The 17,564-nt window shown below is 34.2% G+C and overlaps 2 protein-coding genes across 3 annotated transcripts; one reads left to right on the top strand and one right to left on the bottom strand.

Annotated features, from left to right (window-relative positions):
• Positions 1-662: 662 nt before the first annotated feature.
• LOC131847638 (uncharacterized) lies at positions 663-14,496 on the bottom strand. Of its 2 annotated transcripts, XM_059197254.1 has the most exons (14): positions 14,219-14,496; positions 8,698-8,855; positions 8,444-8,603; positions 7,526-7,655; positions 6,940-7,241; positions 6,751-6,860; positions 5,351-5,476; positions 4,635-4,854; positions 4,035-4,140; positions 3,605-3,670; positions 3,114-3,357; positions 2,539-2,638; positions 2,366-2,458; positions 663-2,274 (listed from the first exon to the last, which is right to left on the bottom strand). In XM_059197254.1, the coding sequence occupies exons 1-14, from the start codon at positions 14,406-14,408 to the stop codon at positions 1,592-1,594; spliced, it is 2,688 nt and encodes an 895-aa protein (XP_059053237.1). In that variant the 5' UTR covers positions 14,409-14,496; the 3' UTR covers positions 663-1,591. The 2 variants fall into 2 exon arrangements, with proteins under 2 accessions (XP_059053237.1, XP_059053238.1); XM_059197255.1 differs by lacking the exon at positions 3,605-3,670.
• Positions 14,497-15,224: 728 nt separating this feature from the next.
• On the top strand, positions 15,225-16,666 carry LOC131847720 (RRP15-like protein). Its single transcript, XM_059197358.1, has 4 exons — positions 15,225-15,426; positions 15,499-15,806; positions 16,067-16,380; positions 16,483-16,666. The coding sequence occupies exons 1-4, from the start codon at positions 15,381-15,383 to the stop codon at positions 16,541-16,543; spliced, it is 729 nt and encodes a 242-aa protein (XP_059053341.1). The 5' UTR covers positions 15,225-15,380; the 3' UTR covers positions 16,544-16,666.
• The last annotated feature ends 898 nt before the right edge of the window (positions 16,667-17,564 follow it).

Raw genomic sequence — 17,564 nt, 5'->3', positions numbered from 1 at the left:
GTAAATAGGAACTAATGAAATTATGACTACCTTTACCATATCAGGTCGATCTTCACGTGTTACCTTCTGGAAACCATAGTCGAATGGAAGTAGGTAGGTTGTTAGGTCTGGTGATAAAACAATACCATCCTAATATTGGTTATAGTTATAGCCACATATTTAGTTTTATCTTGGCATGTATGTTCATGGCATGTCTCTTACGAACAGGTAGACAGGAGTCTCGTACTATTTCTATACTTACACACAACATTTTAATTTCATAACTCATTTGTCCATGGAGTTGCGTAGTTCTTGTTTTCTGGCTGGCGGGGCACCAGTGAAGAGTGATAAGATGAACATGAGGTCAGGTCAATTAGCACATCGTGACAAATTCACCAGTATCTTATCACGATGGTTTCCAAGTGGAACCGCGTGGAGGTCAACCTGACATGGTGTATTGCTAGCAAAGGGGTCATCAGTCCACATTAGTAACAATCCCATTCCTCTCCTAGTACTGCATAGATTTTCAGGATTCAAGTTGATTCAAATTCAATTCTATATTGAGTAGCTCTTTAAATATGCTTTAGCGCCTGACTTTAGAAAAAGAAATGTATAAAGTTAAAAACTAAAACACTGGCCTCTAAATAATATATGGAATAATAAAAGAAATATATTTTTCAAGTGAATGTAATGCATGTCATTCTAACCCTCCACGGAACATTGATGTATTTACCTTAAATCTATTTATTTAATAATAATCTATTTATTAATAATGATCACATATATTGATAGAATAATAATAATATCTATACATAAAGCTAAACAGTGTTGGATCTCTACTTGCTATTGATAAAAATAAATAAAAAAATCGAGATTCTTTGTGCTTTCTGTACACAAAAATCAAGTGCCAAGACGAGAGGTTTCAACACTATATGAAATAGGTTTTGCACTACATTACTACCAATATCCATGTCTTAAAACGCAGCATAGAAGAAAGTCACGTTTGTCAAGTTGAAAATTCCCAAATATTACATGTATTATATTAAAAATGTATATATTATAATTTAAGTAAACATATTTTTGATTTAAATAAAATATTAATACTATAGTATATCCCGTAACGAAATCTTTAACACTATAATCTAAAACACCTACTAAAATAGTATGGTAAATGCAAATTCTGTTAAATCCTCAATGGAATTATTGCACGTTACTTACCTGTTACACCATGCTATGATAATGACTAAGTACATCCATATGAAGTACATATATATGAAGGAAGTAGTAGTAGGCATAGGTTTAAAATATTTCTATTTACACACGTGGTTATTCTATTGATAAACGCAGTTGTAACTAAGGTACCTAATTCCTTTAGTTGGAGTTTACCTATTTAATAATAATACGATTATATAGTAAAAAAAAACGATGTATAAAGACATACATTCGGTGTAGAGATCCCACATAAGGTTCAGGGTACATCTATAAGTGTCAAGTCTCATAACAATTTTTTTAACAATAGTAGAAGATTACAGTCGTTCGAATAGTCTCATGGCAGAACAACTAGGAAACTCCATTCAAACATAATTTATATATCTATCTACATATAATCAGTTCAGTTCGAGTCGGAATCCATATGGTTCCTGTAATTGCGCCGGGCCTTTTTTACTCGTCGGAATTTGAGAGCTTGATAGTCTGGATCATCGGACACGTCATCGGCTGGTCGGGAAGCGCGGGAACTGCTGCCAGCCGCCGTACCGATGCCACTGTCGGGGGTCGCGGCCGTGCACGTGGCTTGCTGCATCTGCGTCGCCTCAGGAGTCGGCCACGCGCTGCCCTCCGTACTACAACTACTTTCCAACTCGCTCTCATTGGTCTCGTTCATTAGCCGCGCCACTGTCCTGTTATAGCTGACGCCTGGCGACAGCCGCTCGTCGAGCGATGTAGTCGCGCGATCTGCGAGCTCTTTGGGAGGCGGCGATTCGCTTGAGTCTGAGCGGTGTAGACTTAACCTACCGTTTCGCCTGACCCTCCTCAAATTTATGCGGCGGTTCTCGGGTGGTGGCGGTGGAGAGGAGTTATTGCTCTCCGATTCCGCCGGTTCGGCGCGTAGGGAATCTCCCAACGAGTCTCGAGATCCGTTTATTGGTGTTGGGATTATACTGATTAGATTTGTGGGTATACTTTGGTTCCCGTTTTGGTTCCTAGGTGATATAGGTCGACTGTCGACTGACTGGTCGTCGTCCGAGTCGACTTCCGCTATTCGAAATAGGGCCGAAGTACTTTGGCCCCTGTAACCTATACAACATACATTATTTTATAAATCTTATCACAAACGAAAGAAATAAAGAAATGATAAAACATATGTATACTTGGACCTAATGCTTACCTGTACTTGTGCTAGGAAGAGATAAATTTTCTTCAAAATTATCGAAAGTATTAAAGTTATTATTATCGCTGCTGTCTTGAGCTATGGTTGCGCCTGCGAAGTTAATAAGAATGGTACATTATAAAAAAACAGACTATACATAATCTATATAAAAATATTTGAATAATACTCACCGTTACTTCGTAAATTCATAGGTTTTCTATAGTTAGTGACTTTGTTTTTCCTCTTACTACTTCTTGTTAAATTCATCCGTCGGCGTATAGGTCTTATTATCTGAAATTAAACACATATACATTTTTATGCAAATGTGAAGATATGAAGGTTAAACATGGGTAAAAAGATATAAATCAGTCCGAGATAAAGGTAGGGAGAAATAGTGATCACTTTTTATTTCTTTGATATACTTTAATTCTGCTGTTATAAAGGGTAATCCATATACTACCTCCTTATTACGGTCATGTTTGTGAGACTAGCTTCTTCCTAGTGCATAGTCAATTATTAAAAAATAAATAACAGTTTCAGTTGAATTATTTTCATTTCTATTTAAAATATTGATAAAATGTGGATTCTATAATGTTAAGGCAACACATAATTTCTGAGTCCTCCTATCCGTTGTCACACTTTGTTGATGATCTGACTAGTTCTATTCAATTAATTAATGCACCTCAACCTTAATGTGTGACGTAATTTATAGATAACCAGACCATTCTAGTTACAAAATTTAATATCAATCTGTGTGCGGACTGACCCTGCCGGAGTGGCCGAAGAGACAGTGCGTGGGCTCGTCGGAGTCGGTGCGCTCGCTGGAGGGCGCGGAGGCGCGGGGCCCACGGGGCCCGCGGGGCCCGCGGGCGGCGGGCGCGATGCCGGGGGACGCGCGGGGCGCGGCGCGACGACGAGCGGGGCCCGCGCCCGCACACGCACCCCCAGACTTGCCCAGCCCGCTGCGCGACTGCTTGCTGCGCCGAGACATCGCTACTTTCGATGACCGCCTGACCATACAACAATCAATACTAGACTGCATTTCCACTGAGAGTGAAATGTGTACAGAAGGGGCCACCCATAAATTCCATTATCTTTTCCCCCTCCTTATTACAGCTAGTCACATTTTTGTGATTGTCATTCCATACAGTAAAGTGCCATGTTATAAAATTTTATTAAAAATTACTAACAATAGAAATATTTTGTTAATAGTTTGTATATTAGTACTTAGATATATTACATTTAAAATGATACGACCTGTGCAGAGTTCTCCTAGCCCTTGTCACACTTTGTAGAGCAGCTCCCCCCTCCTTAACGTGTGACCTTAATTTATGAATGGCATATGAATGGTATACACTATTTTTGTATGTGATAATGTCACAAGTTGTCAAAATAATTTTATTTTTGTGGCAGCTGAAATGCACAGGTGTTGTGACATAAAATGTTGTCGATGTCTGATGCTAAAAAAATAAATCGAAAAATAAAAGATATGCAACTGTTTTCATAAAATATCAAAATTTACATAAAAAGTATAACAATGTACAGTTTCATTATTAATTTATATCTCACACAAATGCTCATTGATTCTACAGTAATAAGATGTGTAAATATAACTATAGTATAAACATCATCATGGAAAGTTATTAGAGAACTAAAATTGTACAAATCTGACAGGTTAGATACAAACCTTAAAGAACCTCTTTTTTGAGAACGCAAGTTTTTTGAAAACCGCGATGCAACCAATCGGGCCAATCTATTTGAACATCGCTGACTCCGGCTCCCGTTTGGGTTGGCTGTAAACAGTTATATTAGCCACATTATTCATGAGCTGGTAGTTTGTGGCGATCCACCTAACCACCACATAATTTATTTTAGAAATGTGAGCATTACCAAAATCTTAATCAATAGTAGATCAATCAATATTATACAATTATACTGAAAGAAATTTGAATTCATAAAGAAGATAGACCATCCTCAACTCTGGAAGTTGTTTACATACATACATTACATAGCGGTAGATTAAAAAATGTAATGACTATTCAAAAGTGCTTCAATGTAAGTTTATTTGAATAAATGATTTTCTATTCTATTCTATTCTATTCATATTTTGACTTTATTTATATAAGAAATGATCATTGTTTTTCCCGATACAGTAATTTAAGATTCAATCATTTTATGTTTTGTATTAAGGTTTTAGATACTATCCATAAAGGGGTTAAGTATATAATGATCTGCTGCTACTTAAATAATAAATTAAAGCTTCAGTTAGTACAAAAGACCAAAGTACCTCGTTTGGTTGGTAACTGTAAAAAGTCGGCTACAATTTGATCGCTATCCGACGAGTCCACAGTATCATTGTCGTGCACGGAGCCACCAGAGCTGGAGCCGTCAAGTGAGTCAGTCTCCTCGGCAAGACACTCTAGTTCGCGCTGCACTAGTGAATCAAAGAACGCCATCATCCGCGGGTCCTCGCTTGTGGACTGCTCCGCGTAGTTATGCGATATATGCTGTTGGTCAACATTCACGAAGTTTAAAAACAAATCGTACATACACGACAGTCTACGCACTTTTTTTAAAGGAATGAAGCTCCTGCCGTCGTCGACGGTTTACGTTACGCTTCAGTAGAAGATGATAGAATGAACTCAGATATACTAGTAAGTAGTAGTAGTAGTAGCACTACTACTACTACTACTTACTAGTATATCTAAGTTATGCAAATATATCTATATATATTTAAAAAAAAATTATTGACAAATTAGTAATGTTGCCAAATGATGACTTGAGCGATGTTCTTATTTATAAGTTGGCGCCACTTATTTCAGGCTGTCTTATGATATAATTAAATAATAATATGTATAAATTATATAGAACCCAAATGATTATCTACAGTATTATTATTATAAAATCTTTATTAAGCACAGAAAAATATTTACATAACAAAACTATATTTATGATTTATCGAAATTGTTTGTGAAATGACAACAACATTTCTACCATACTTACTTGTCCACTGTGATGTACGAGCGATACATAATCTTCGTGACTGTATATTTCACGAGGATTATCGGAGCCCTGCGCTTCCTCCAGCAGTGTACCTCGCATTTCTGGGTACTCCAAAGCTGACCACACCTATAAAAATATTCCATGGCATGATCAATGAATAATAAAGAGAATAAATATATAATATAGGATGAGAGTTTATTGTGCCAGTGGTAGATTATACAGATATATCATGTTCATATATCTGTATAATGTACCACATTATAAAGAAAGAGGCCGACCAAAAAATATATAAAAATATCTTTGTGTGAATGACGTTATGTAGAAAAGTAAGCTTAGATATGACGGCCGATAGGGATCAGTGCTAGGTGGCATACTATACCGACCCAAAAATACTTATTATTTTGGGTCAGCATTGTATATATAGTAGTCAGCATTTATGATAGTTGCGTAGTTTTTTAATACCCCGACTTCTAAACCCTAACGGTCTTATTACAAAAAATCTGTTAAAACTCGGACGAAACGTGGTCTAAATGGTCGTGGTTTAAACCGTTCCTAAAGTTAATACTTGGAATAAACCTAACATTATTACGGATCCAGATCTAACAGAGGACTACTTAGTACTACAGTTAAATCGGTCATTATGTATTCCATACAGAAATCAGTCACTCATGTCTGTCACCGTACAATTACGTTCCATTTTACCAGAAAACTGAAAAGATCAAAAATAATATTAGTTCAAAGAAAAATGTATAAACTAAAAATAAATTTATTTCTATTTATCTATGTCTTCATTATAACTATTTCAATAATATATAATATTTATTAATGTACTATTAGGCTGAAAATCAGTTTTAAATTACAAGTAGGAATCCTATACGGAGAAAAGGAACGGCGAGATATTTTTATTGGATCGTTCGAATGGTGACTATTTCAAAGTCAAATGAGTGAAAAAATAACAAATAACGTCTTTTATATATTTTTATTGTCGTAAAATTTGCTTTAAATATTTTTAGTTAATGTATTTTTAATTTAGTAAAAATATTTTTCCAAAAACTACAACTTACAATAGAATTTTTAAAATGGAGTTTGACTTTTTGCATTTAGACCACTGTTAAACTAGGGGCATCGCAGGTCTAACTTTAGACCATAGACGAATCACGATTTAGAGATAAACTTCATTTTGTAATAAGGAATACATTGGTGAATGGTTTATTACTAGTGCTAAACCAGGTTTATCTTTTTGTAATAAGGCCGTAAAGGTTCCAAATTCGAATCTGTGAAAAATACAATTGCGAACAATGTAAACTTTTGACTCCCATTCTGACGTGAAACGACTTTAGGTTCATAAACAACAACTCAATAAATTAACAGTAATCTGTTTAAGGTTTGTTAATACAAACCTTTATAATTTTCTCAACACCGGAAGACGCGATGAGGCAATAATGCGGATTGTACCGCACTTGATTTACAATAGACCTGTGTCCATAGAGAACTATATGTGGCTCTACATCTGAAATGCATATAAAATCTTTGTTATATACAAATATTCTTAAGATTAAACAAATTACCAAAAAAAAATTAATACTCACCATAACCACTTCCACTAGTATCAGTACCAACATCAGGTATCTTCCACATATAGAGGTTGAAATCATCAGACCCGGACATCACAAACTGATCACCCTCGCCAGCAAAGCAGCAGCTTTTCATAGTGCAAGAGTTGTAATAGTCCTGGTGGTAGAATTCTGCCACCGGTTCAGGAGAGTGTACCGCATACAGTGCAGGCGCGAGCCGACGACGCAAAGCTAGTATGTGCGTGCCGGATGAGTTGAAACGGACACTCATGCTGTTCTGACAGGTTCCGTTGTTCCCGACGTAGCGGAGTACAGGACTGTTGAAACATAAATATTTATATAGAATACTAGCTGACACGCGCAATTTAATTTTTCACTATTATATTCTATTACATTCCTGAATAATTGAGCTATGTAACACTAAAAGAACTTTCAATTAATCCAGAGATTTCCCACTACAACCTTACAAATTTTACCTCTACACTATTTTATATAGACAAGTTAATTTTGTTCCTGTTTATTTCTATTTATCTGCCTCTGTTTAACAGCTAGTCCTAAGACATAGGGCTTCTCTAATATTTTTTTATTTTATTTTACTTACTGTTTTGGCGATCGTAAATCCCAGAGTGCGACACCATCGCGAGCATTAGCAGATACCAGCACGCCTACTTGATGTGGGTGAAACATTACGCCATGGAAAGACTTCCTGCTCTTAGAGATCACAAGGGACTCTGCAACAAAGGGTGCCTAGATTATTAATGAAGACAAAAATCAGTTACATAAACTTTATATAAAGTAGAACGTTTTTATTATATAATAAAATATACATAACATAAGTCACATTCTATGTGTAATCTTATAGGTAATTTAATTACAACAGGATTGAATTCAATTGAATTATATTCAGTAGGTATACAATTTTTCAGTTCAAGAATATGTATTATCAATGTGTTATTATGACTACTATATGAATTTTGTAATGTATTTGTAGAAATTACAAACTTCATATAGCAGTAATCTGAAGTTGCCAAGTATGCAACTTCAGACTTAAGCTAATTCTTTTTTGTGGTGTCTGAAATAGTCAGGACAAGAATTTTTCAAAAAATGACATGACTAAGTCTAAATTTCTGATTTAAAAATCTCCATATAAATAATACACATCGAATTTTTCAGAGTCCAGGTGTGTGACTAGTTGGTATTAAAATTACATTAACATAAAAATATTATGTTAATAGTAATATTTATTACTCTGTATTATTATAATAATATTTATAGTAATAGGTTCCTTACTAGCTGTGCTTGCAGTTTCACCTATATATATAGCCTATGTCTTATTCTAATGTATAAGCTACATTACTGTGGACTTTCATCAGCATCAGTTCAGTAGTTTTTGCAGAAAGGTGTAACAAACAAATCATCCATCGATTCTCAAACTTTCGCTATTATAATATTAGTAAGACAATGATGAATGATATCAATCAAAAACATAAATTTATTCTAGAAACCAAAAAGTTCCTACCATGTACAGACTGTCTGGTGTCAAAAAGTAGAAGACGGCCATCATTGCCAGCAGTTGTGACTACGCGCTCATTGTATGGATCAATGCTTAAACTGCATACAGCCCTTTGATGTTGAAGCACTTCAAGAGGACATTTACTCTCCAGGTCATGCACTATCACCTGTGATTTGTAATTAATTATAATAGATACGTAGTACAGGATACTTTTTCAACTTCATAGATTATAGAAATATACAACAAAATAGTTTACTTACAATATCATCATTTCCGCCTGAATATATTTTCTGGCTATCACTTGTAATGCCAAGACAAAAAATATTAGACTGGTGCATAGCTTTCATGGCCTCTGGTTTGCCACGATTCAGGATTGCCTGCCCAAATTGCCAGAGCATGATCCTCCGATCATCTCCCCCTAATAATCATAAAATGTATATACAATACACTCATCAAAAAAGTCTAAGTAACACATACGATTTCAAATTATTATATCTTTTCTTACCAAGTAGGTACTACCTATGTAAACTTTTTTGATATTGACTGGCTGGTTGTAAAAAAATGATACTCATATCATTTCAGATATTTTCACAAATTCAAAAGCGAATGCATTTGTTCGAATTTTATAGCGTTTTCTATACTTATTAAAATTTAGTATTCCCTATAAATTATATGATTTAAACAATAATTTGAAAAAGTTTTGAACAAATTTGGATTTGAGACATTTTTTAAGTCATGGAACGACGTCATTTGAACGCAGATGAAATGCAAAGAACTGTAGGGATGTTACAAGCGGGAAGAAGTCAATCCCAGGTATCTCGGTATTTTTGTGTTAACAGAAGCGTTATTTGCCTTCTTCATCAGCGTTAAACTAACACGAGAGACCCTGTTGAGCAACACCCAGGTCGAGGAAGGTGTACAACCACACGGCAAGATCGATATATACTCGTACAACTGACTGCAAGACCTCATTAACCGCCCAAGAGATAGGTGTAAGGCTACAAAATTCAAGTGGTGTTATTGTTAGCTGCCAAACTGTGCGAAATCGACTGCATGACACATGAATACGACGGCCAATTAGGTGCCTACCGATACGTCACGGGAATCGCGCCTGTCGAAATGAATGGTATAACACATTACATGGACCCGGGAACAATGGGATAAACTTTTATTTTGCGATGAGTCTCGATTTGGGTTCAAGTCAAGTTCCTAACTTGACTTGAACCCAAATCGAAACAAGAAAATACTAAGGATTTAATATGGAAACACATAGTAAAATTGAAATTTGTATGTGTAGCTAAGACTTTTTGATGTGTGTATTATTAAAAATCATGACATTTGATAAACAGACTAAAATTTCATGTTTTTTTATCAGAGATATGAGTGACATCACACAGAAAACAAATTTGTGTACTGTGTACTATTTTTTTTTCAATTTGGCAATAATATTATACACTAGCTGTGCCTGCAGTTTCACCCATGTTAAATAAAAAATAAAAAAATAGGCTATAGGGCGAATAACATATATGTTATTCGGTTGCATAAGCTATATTACTGTAAAGTTTCATCAAAATGAGTTCAGTACTTTTTGCGTCAAAGAGTAACAAATGTCCATAGTGTTTACTTTCAAGTTTATTATATAATTAAATATCCAGAAAAGTTTAACAAATCTTCTTTTCTTCTTTTGATTAACAAAATGAAGTACAAATTTAATCATAATAAGTTATGACATATTGACAAAATATAATCAAATGATGGTTCTAATTAAGATACTCAATTGATGCAATCTATCAATATATTAGCAAAATTTCAAAATTTCTTAATACTTTAAAAAAAAAAAGGATAATTTATTGTACACACTACAGAAATTCAGTGAAGTTCAGAAACCATCTTTAAAATAATGTAAGGGATATCTCACAATTCTTTGTATATATATCCTATACCTAATATTTTTGTCAGTTCTGAAACAATTATAATCAAAACATTTTATGTAATTTGGATTATAGTAGTGAGTACCTAGTATGTGAGGGAAGTTACCTCCGAACTTTTCATCTTAACAGAATAGAAGAAGATCAATAGATAAACAAAAATATATCCCTAAACAACACACATATATATATATATACCTTTAATGTTTTGCATTATATAATTAGGTATAGACATATCATCATTGCCTTGCCTTTATCCCATTATTTGGGGTCGGCACAGTATGTCATTCTCTTCCACTGCTCTCTATCGGTCGTCATATCTGAACATACTCTTCTTTTATTCATATCATCTTTCACACAATCCATCCATCTTTTCTTCGGGCGTCCCCTCCCTTTACATCCATCCACATTCATATTATACACTTTCCATAAGACATGGTCCTCGTTCCTCCGCATAACATGCCCATACCAACTCAATCTGTTACCTCGCAACTTTTCTATAACCGGCGCAACTTTCAAACTTCCTCGTATATACACATTCTTTATTCTATCATTCCTGGTAATCCCACACATCCATCTTAACATTCGCATTTCTGCCACATGCACACGCCTTTCGTCCATCCCCTTTACGGCCCAACATTCAGATCCATACAAAATGACAGGTCTTATGATAGATTTATATACTTTACCCTTTAGTTTCAAGGGCATTCGGGGGTCGCATATCGTTCCCGAGACCTGTCGCCAGTTCATCCATCCCGCACTAATTTTGTGCCTTACATCGCGGTCTATGTCGGCATTGTTCTGAATAACTGAACCGAGGTACCGAAAATCGGAGCAGACCGAAAGCATTACACCGTTAAGACAGATAGGCTTGAAACTGGAGAGACCGCCGAAATCGCAGAATAGGTATTCAGTTTTAGTTCTGCTGATCTTCAAGCCAATACTCTCCAGTTTTTCTTGCCATCTATCTAGTCTACTCTGGAGTACTACTTAGAGCCGAACCCTGGTGTAAGCCTACCGCCACACTGAACTTGTCGGAGGCACCTACCGCCGATCGGACGTATGTATTAGACCGGATGTACATGGCACGTATTAGATCCACATACTTCCCCGGCACACCTTTCTTCTTTAGGGCCCACCACAAAACTAGACGGGGAATTCGGTCGTATGCCTTTTCGAGATCGACAAATACCATGTGCAAATGTTTATTTACACTCCGGTATTTTTCGCACACCTGGCGTAGTGCAAAAGTGGCATCCGTGGTGCCTCGACCAGGCATAAAACCGAATTGATTTTGTGAAATATCACACTTCTCTCGCAAGCGTCTCTATCATTTTCTCCCACACTTTCATAGTATGTGACATAAGCTTTATTCCTCGATAATTGCTGCAGTCTTGAACATCACCCTTATTCTTACAGATAGGCCAATACGCTTTGGCACCATTCTTCAGGAATAGTTTCTTCATGCAATAACTTATTGAAGAATAAAGTGAGCCATTTACATCCATTTTCACCCAATAACTTCCATACTTCCACTGGTATTCCATCAGGTCCTACGGCTTTACTGCTTTTCATACTTCGCACAGCTTGTCTTACTTCTTCCATTCTTACTTCTTTGACTAAACCCATATTCACTCTTTCCTCTCCTATCGATTTACTCCATGGATTTTCTTCATTCATTATGTTTTCAAAGTAATTTTTTCATCGATATTTTATATCATCTTCTTTCATTAGAACCTTTCCTTTATCATCTTTTATATATTTTACATATACTCCATCGTTTGTATTCTTATCTCTCATTTTTGCTAGTCAGAAGAGCTGCTTTTGGCCTTCTGAAGTATCTAATGAGGCATAGAGTTTATCTTGGAATTCAGCTCTTGCCGTTGCAACAGCTTTCTTTGCCCTCTTTTTGCATCCTAAATACACTTCCTTTTTTTTCGTCTTTTGTATTATCATTCTCTTTACAGACCTTTTGCCATTCTTTAAACACTCTTTTCTTCTCTTTCAGTATTTGTTGCACACTTTCATTCCACCACCAAGTATCTTTCTCTATCATTCTAGTCCCTTTTGTTTCACCAACAATATGTTTTGCTATACCTCTCATTCCATTCAAACATTCGTTAACAGATTTTCCTTCCATATTATTCATTTCCATCATCATATCATTTACTTGTTCTCTAAATTTCATTGCATTCTCATCCCTCTCGAGCATGTGCCATCTTATTTTTGGGGGCGGTCGGTTTTTGTTTTTATTATACTGAATCCTAATTTTTGTATCTAGTACTAGCAGTCTATGTTGTGATATCAGATCCTCACCCGGTAGGACCTTACAGTTTCTGACACAATTGATTTTATTTCTCCTGACTAAGAAATAATCAATCTGTGTTTTATGGTGTCCACTTGTGTAGGTAATTAAATGATCCTGTTTCTTTTTAAACCATGTATTGGTGATGGCCTAGTCAAAAGCAGAAGCTGCCTCTAGTAATGCCTCTCCTTCGTGGTTGTGATTTCCAAATCCCCAATTTCCATGCACTCTCTAATAATGCTTATTCAATCTTCCCACATGCCCATTAAAGTCACCCCCTATATAAATATCTTCTGTACTGGCAATGTCCATCATTACAGTATCAAATTCCTCCCAAAACTTTTCTTTCATTCTATCGTCACAACCGGCCTGAGGAGCATATACACTAACCACATTAACGATTATGTTCTGTAACATTATTTTTATTGCTATTACTCTATCATTCACTCTTTTTACATTCATCACACTTTGCTTTAAATTACTATCTAACACAATTCCGACTCCGTTTCATTTCCATCACCTCCACAGTAATAAAACTTATATCCATCACCTATTTCTCTAGCTTTTGACCCTTTCCATTTAGTTTCCTGTAAACATGCCACATTTATTCGTCTTCTTTTTAATACATCTGCTAGTTCTCTTCCTGTTCCAGTCATCATACCTACATTCCAACTTGCTTACCTTAGTCTCACATACTGAGTTTCCCGAATTCGCTTCTTACATCGCATCCATATGGGATGATAGGTATAGACATATAAATAGAGATATTATAGACATATTTCTGTCAGAGTGAAGTGAATCTGTAGAAGTCAGTTATAACATTACAATAGTATGAAAATATTATTAAATACATATATTAAAATAAGCTTATTTATGATTCTTAATCCATATTAAATGATACCATATTCTGAGGTTTATATCAAAGAAAACTTAAGAAGATATTCAGAATTAAGATATTCAGCACAAAAGTTCTGCAGAACTAGTAATTTTGTCTAATGTAATAATCTCTAATGTTAGACTATACAAACTATAAAGCTGCAATACCTGGGAGTATTCTGGACATTTTTTTGTTGATTCTATATCTAAAATTATACTGTAATTTATCAACCACTACACAAACAATGCTACAAAGTTAAATTGGATACTGTATTAAGTTTAGATAAAGTTTAGCAAAATCACTATATTTATAGCAATTGAATTCAATATTAAGTTTATTAAACATATTATAAAATAAAGTAAATATTTGTTTTGATACATATTTTACGAAAACAATATAATTTTGCAGGTATCATGACATACATATCATACTTATCCGATACGCTATGTACTATAAGTAAGTGTTTTAATAGGTCACCAATCAATATTGAGGAAATAGGTAACACGCCTATTCTAGGTATCCTAGGAATTGCATGTAGTAAATACCTATCATAAAACAAAATTTTTGGGAATTACTTCTTTAACATACACCTAAATATATATGATACAAGTAGATCAGTAATTATGGGTCTATGGCAAAATTAATATATACTTAATATGCAAAAAAAATACCTGATACCAATAATTCGCCATTATTGGAAAATTCAATAGCGTTTACACATCCAAAATGGCACACCAAATCCCGACGATATAAGTTTTTAGCAGCATTAAGTCGGTTTTTAAATAAATGAGATCTAAAGTCCGGCAAAATTCCATATTCTCTTTTAGTAAGATATGGTAGTGGGTTTGCAATATTCGCCATGTTTAAATCAAAACCACCATTTTCTGACAACTGAGAATGAAACAAATACTTTTGATAGTTTTTGTCGCTGTCTTTCGATCAGCTGTATTTTTATTTTTAAAAACATCAAGTTCCATTTTACGTAATGACTTGAAACAAACATGACAGACTGACGTTGAAAGGGGAACAAGTTGTAATTTACATTAATAGATGGCGCCATTCAATTATAATGTAATCATGTAAGAAATGTTTTTCTACTACTATGACAATAGATGCGTTATTTAAATTGACTTCCTAGTTGATTTACTTTTAATACTAGTTTGTTTAGCTGGCGACGACCAAGGAGGCGAGTGCAGAGAACCCTTAAGCAAACCAAACCCGCCTAAGGACTTTGGAATAGCTGAAGACCAACTCTTGCATGACGTCTGAGAACTCCGCTAGGGATTTGAACCTCAACTAAGATGATCGTTATTTCAATCCTAATTTAAATGGGACAGGGGATTAATCAGTGGTGTGACCGATAGAGCCAGAGTGGAGTGTTCGGGTGCCACGCTTCACTGCAGAGAATAGCTCTTCAGTTTCACAAATAATTTATTGAAAGAATTAAATTAACTGGGTCATTCGCAAGTAAAGTACAGAGATGATCTTCTTTGACCCCGCGTCGTCTCTGGCTGGAAACAACAACACAACTTCAGAGGACTGGATTAGAATGCGGACTACTTTACTAAGACATGAAAACATATTTATGAGAATCAATGTCACGTTTTTCAAAGATCTGTGGACACAGTGACAACTTTTTGACATCCGTGACATCATATCATAGAGTACTTTTGTAAATAATAACATGTGCGTATTGTGTATCATGTTTTCTTTCTGATGCTCGCAAAATATATTTCGATATTGTTATTCACATTGGATATTATTTTTTAATATAACATAATTCGTGAAAGTTAAAACTTGTTCCTACATACTTAGTAAAACAAGCAATTAACTATGGTAATCTCTAAAAACATGAATAAACCATCTTTAAAAATATCAGGTTAGTGTTTGATAGTTTTGGTAGTAATTTTTCATTATTCAGAGGTGTTACAGAATCAAATTATTGTTTCAGTATCAGATCACGATTCTTCAAGCACGGAGGAAAATGAAGAAGTAGAAGATGAAAGCAACGAAGAAAATTCACAAAATGGAACTTTAATAACAAATGAAGGCTGGGCTGACTCAATTACAAAGATCCTGGGTTCTACGAAACCGAAAAATAAAAAAACTTTAGTGCTATCAAGAGCAAAGAAACATTCTCAATTAATAAAAAGCACAAATGAGGAAAAACCAGCTTTTGAAATAATTGGAGAAGGAAATGAGACAGAAAAAGAAGTTAAGAAAGAAGTGTTACCATCAGAACCCCCTGAAAAAAAGTTGGTTAGTGTTGATAATAACAGTAGAGTGAGCAAAATTTGATAGTTCCAGATTCTAACCACATTAGCTAATTTTTAAATATAATAATTAAGGAGGCACCCATTCATTTAATTTACCCATGCCCATACAGCCATCCTCAGTTTAGGTACACCATTGGATGACAGTTGTATTATGTAGTTATTTATAGAAAAAAGTTTTCGTATAATTGTTATATTAGGTAACTTATTTTTATGCCAAAGCTAAATATGATAATTTTATTACAGAAACATGAAAAATCATCAATTAGAATAAAGCCAAATATACTAGAGAAAGATAGAGAGCGGCTACTTTCAAAAATTGCCACAAAGGGAGTGGTACAGTTATTTAATGCTGTGAGGAATCAGCAAAAATCATTAGATCAAGAAATGAACAGGAAAGACCTGCCAGAAACAAAAAAGGAGAAAATTATAAAAAAGTTTGACAAAAGGGCATTCCTTGATACTCTTATGGGCCAGACAAAGTCCATAGTAGTAGATGAGGTAACCAAAACATCTGATGTTAAAGAAGAGGATAATAAACCTAAATGGAATGCTTTAAGGTATAGTTTAAAATCTATATGTTATATATGTTTTTACATCTGTCATTAATACAGATTATAAAATCTATCTTTAATAAATAATTTAAAAAAATCTTATTGCAGGGATGATTTTATGATGGGGGCAAAAATGAAAGATTGGGACAAAGAATCAGTAGAAGAATAAAAATAAATGTAAAATTATTAATCTTGTTTTATTTATATAAAAAAGTGCCTATTCATTATTACCATAATCTTTTTATTTACAATAATTAATTTGTTAATATTCAGTTAATGCAGTTGTTATAATGAAAAATGTATTAATTAGGAATTATTGTATAATACCAGTGGCACTCAATGAGGAAATAGCCATTATTATTGCTAAAAGTTGCATATAGATGGCGTGATTGGTATCGATGGAATTCTTCATAGTTTTGCAAACGTTTTAAAAAACAAAACTGTGTTTTCAAAATAGTTTAATCCATTTTTAAAAAAATATATATACATGTTAAAATGAAATAATGCGTTTAGAAAAGTAATTTTCATATATTTACTCATTTTGTTATTTTCCAGTACTTAATTACACTTTAATCAGTGCTAATACGGGGCTCAATGTTTTCAAAATGCTTTCATAGATGGCATTGTTGTCATTTGTATCGGCCTAATTAAATGTCTTTTTTATATTTTCCAATAATAAGCACTTAATATATTATTATTGTAAATTAAACATATAAAAAAAGTTTAAGTAAATTAAAAATAGCCGAACAAGCAAATAATACTATTTCCAATAATACTTATGTATGAAGTGTTGTCATATTAAAAATAAATACATGTATTATCGATTTTTTTGAATAATCGATAACAGGATTTTATTACAGCGCATTATTCGATGATGCTTTTAATGAGTCGTTGTGAACAGTAAATTTTCATTATTTTGTATTAAGTATAGCAGTATTCCGTTTCAAAGAACGGAATATAGTAGTACATTATTAGTGTCGTTGGTTATTTACATTTGTACTGAAAAATCGATTACATAATAATTTAAAATATCGAGTACGAATCGTAGCTGTCTTCGAATACTGGCAACTGGTAAGATTAAAATAGTTTTAAAAAAAGAGAGAAATCGACCCTAACTCGAATACCATAAAGTTTATTTTCCTTTCTCATTAATATCATAGCAGTTTGTTTTTAACATGCGTATGACTCTG

This window comes from Achroia grisella, unplaced genomic scaffold, assembly GCF_030625045.1.
Source record: "Achroia grisella isolate CSIRO2021 unplaced genomic scaffold, CSIRO_AGI_Agris_v1 utg540, whole genome shotgun sequence".
Classification (NCBI taxonomy): domain Eukaryota; kingdom Metazoa; phylum Arthropoda; class Insecta; order Lepidoptera; family Pyralidae; genus Achroia; species Achroia grisella.
Note: the sequence above shows the minus strand (reverse complement) of the source record. Positions and strands in the feature narration are given on the sequence as shown.

Coding starts and splice junctions, on each gene's coding strand:
- LOC131847720 (XM_059197358.1), top strand. CDS start 15,381: ATGGTAATCTCTAAAAACATGAATAAACCATCTTTAAAAATATCAG. Junction 15,427..15,498: donor ACCATCTTTAAAAATATCAG/GTTAGTGTTTGA, acceptor TTATTGTTTCAG/TATCAGATCACGATTCTTCA. Junction 16,381..16,482: donor CCTAAATGGAATGCTTTAAG/GTATAGTTTAAA, acceptor ATCTTATTGCAG/GGATGATTTTATGATGGGGG.
- LOC131847638 (XM_059197254.1), bottom strand. CDS start 14,408: ATGGCGAATATTGCAAACCCACTACCATATCTTACTAAAAGAGAATAT. Junction 3,358..3,604: donor GCTAGGAGAACTCTGCACAG/GTCGTATCATTT, acceptor TTGTATGGTCAG/GCGGTCATCGAAAGTAGCGA. Junction 2,639..3,113: donor TCTTCGGCCACTCCGGCAGG/GTCAGTCCGCAC, acceptor GTTTAATTTCAG/ATAATAAGACCTATACGCCG.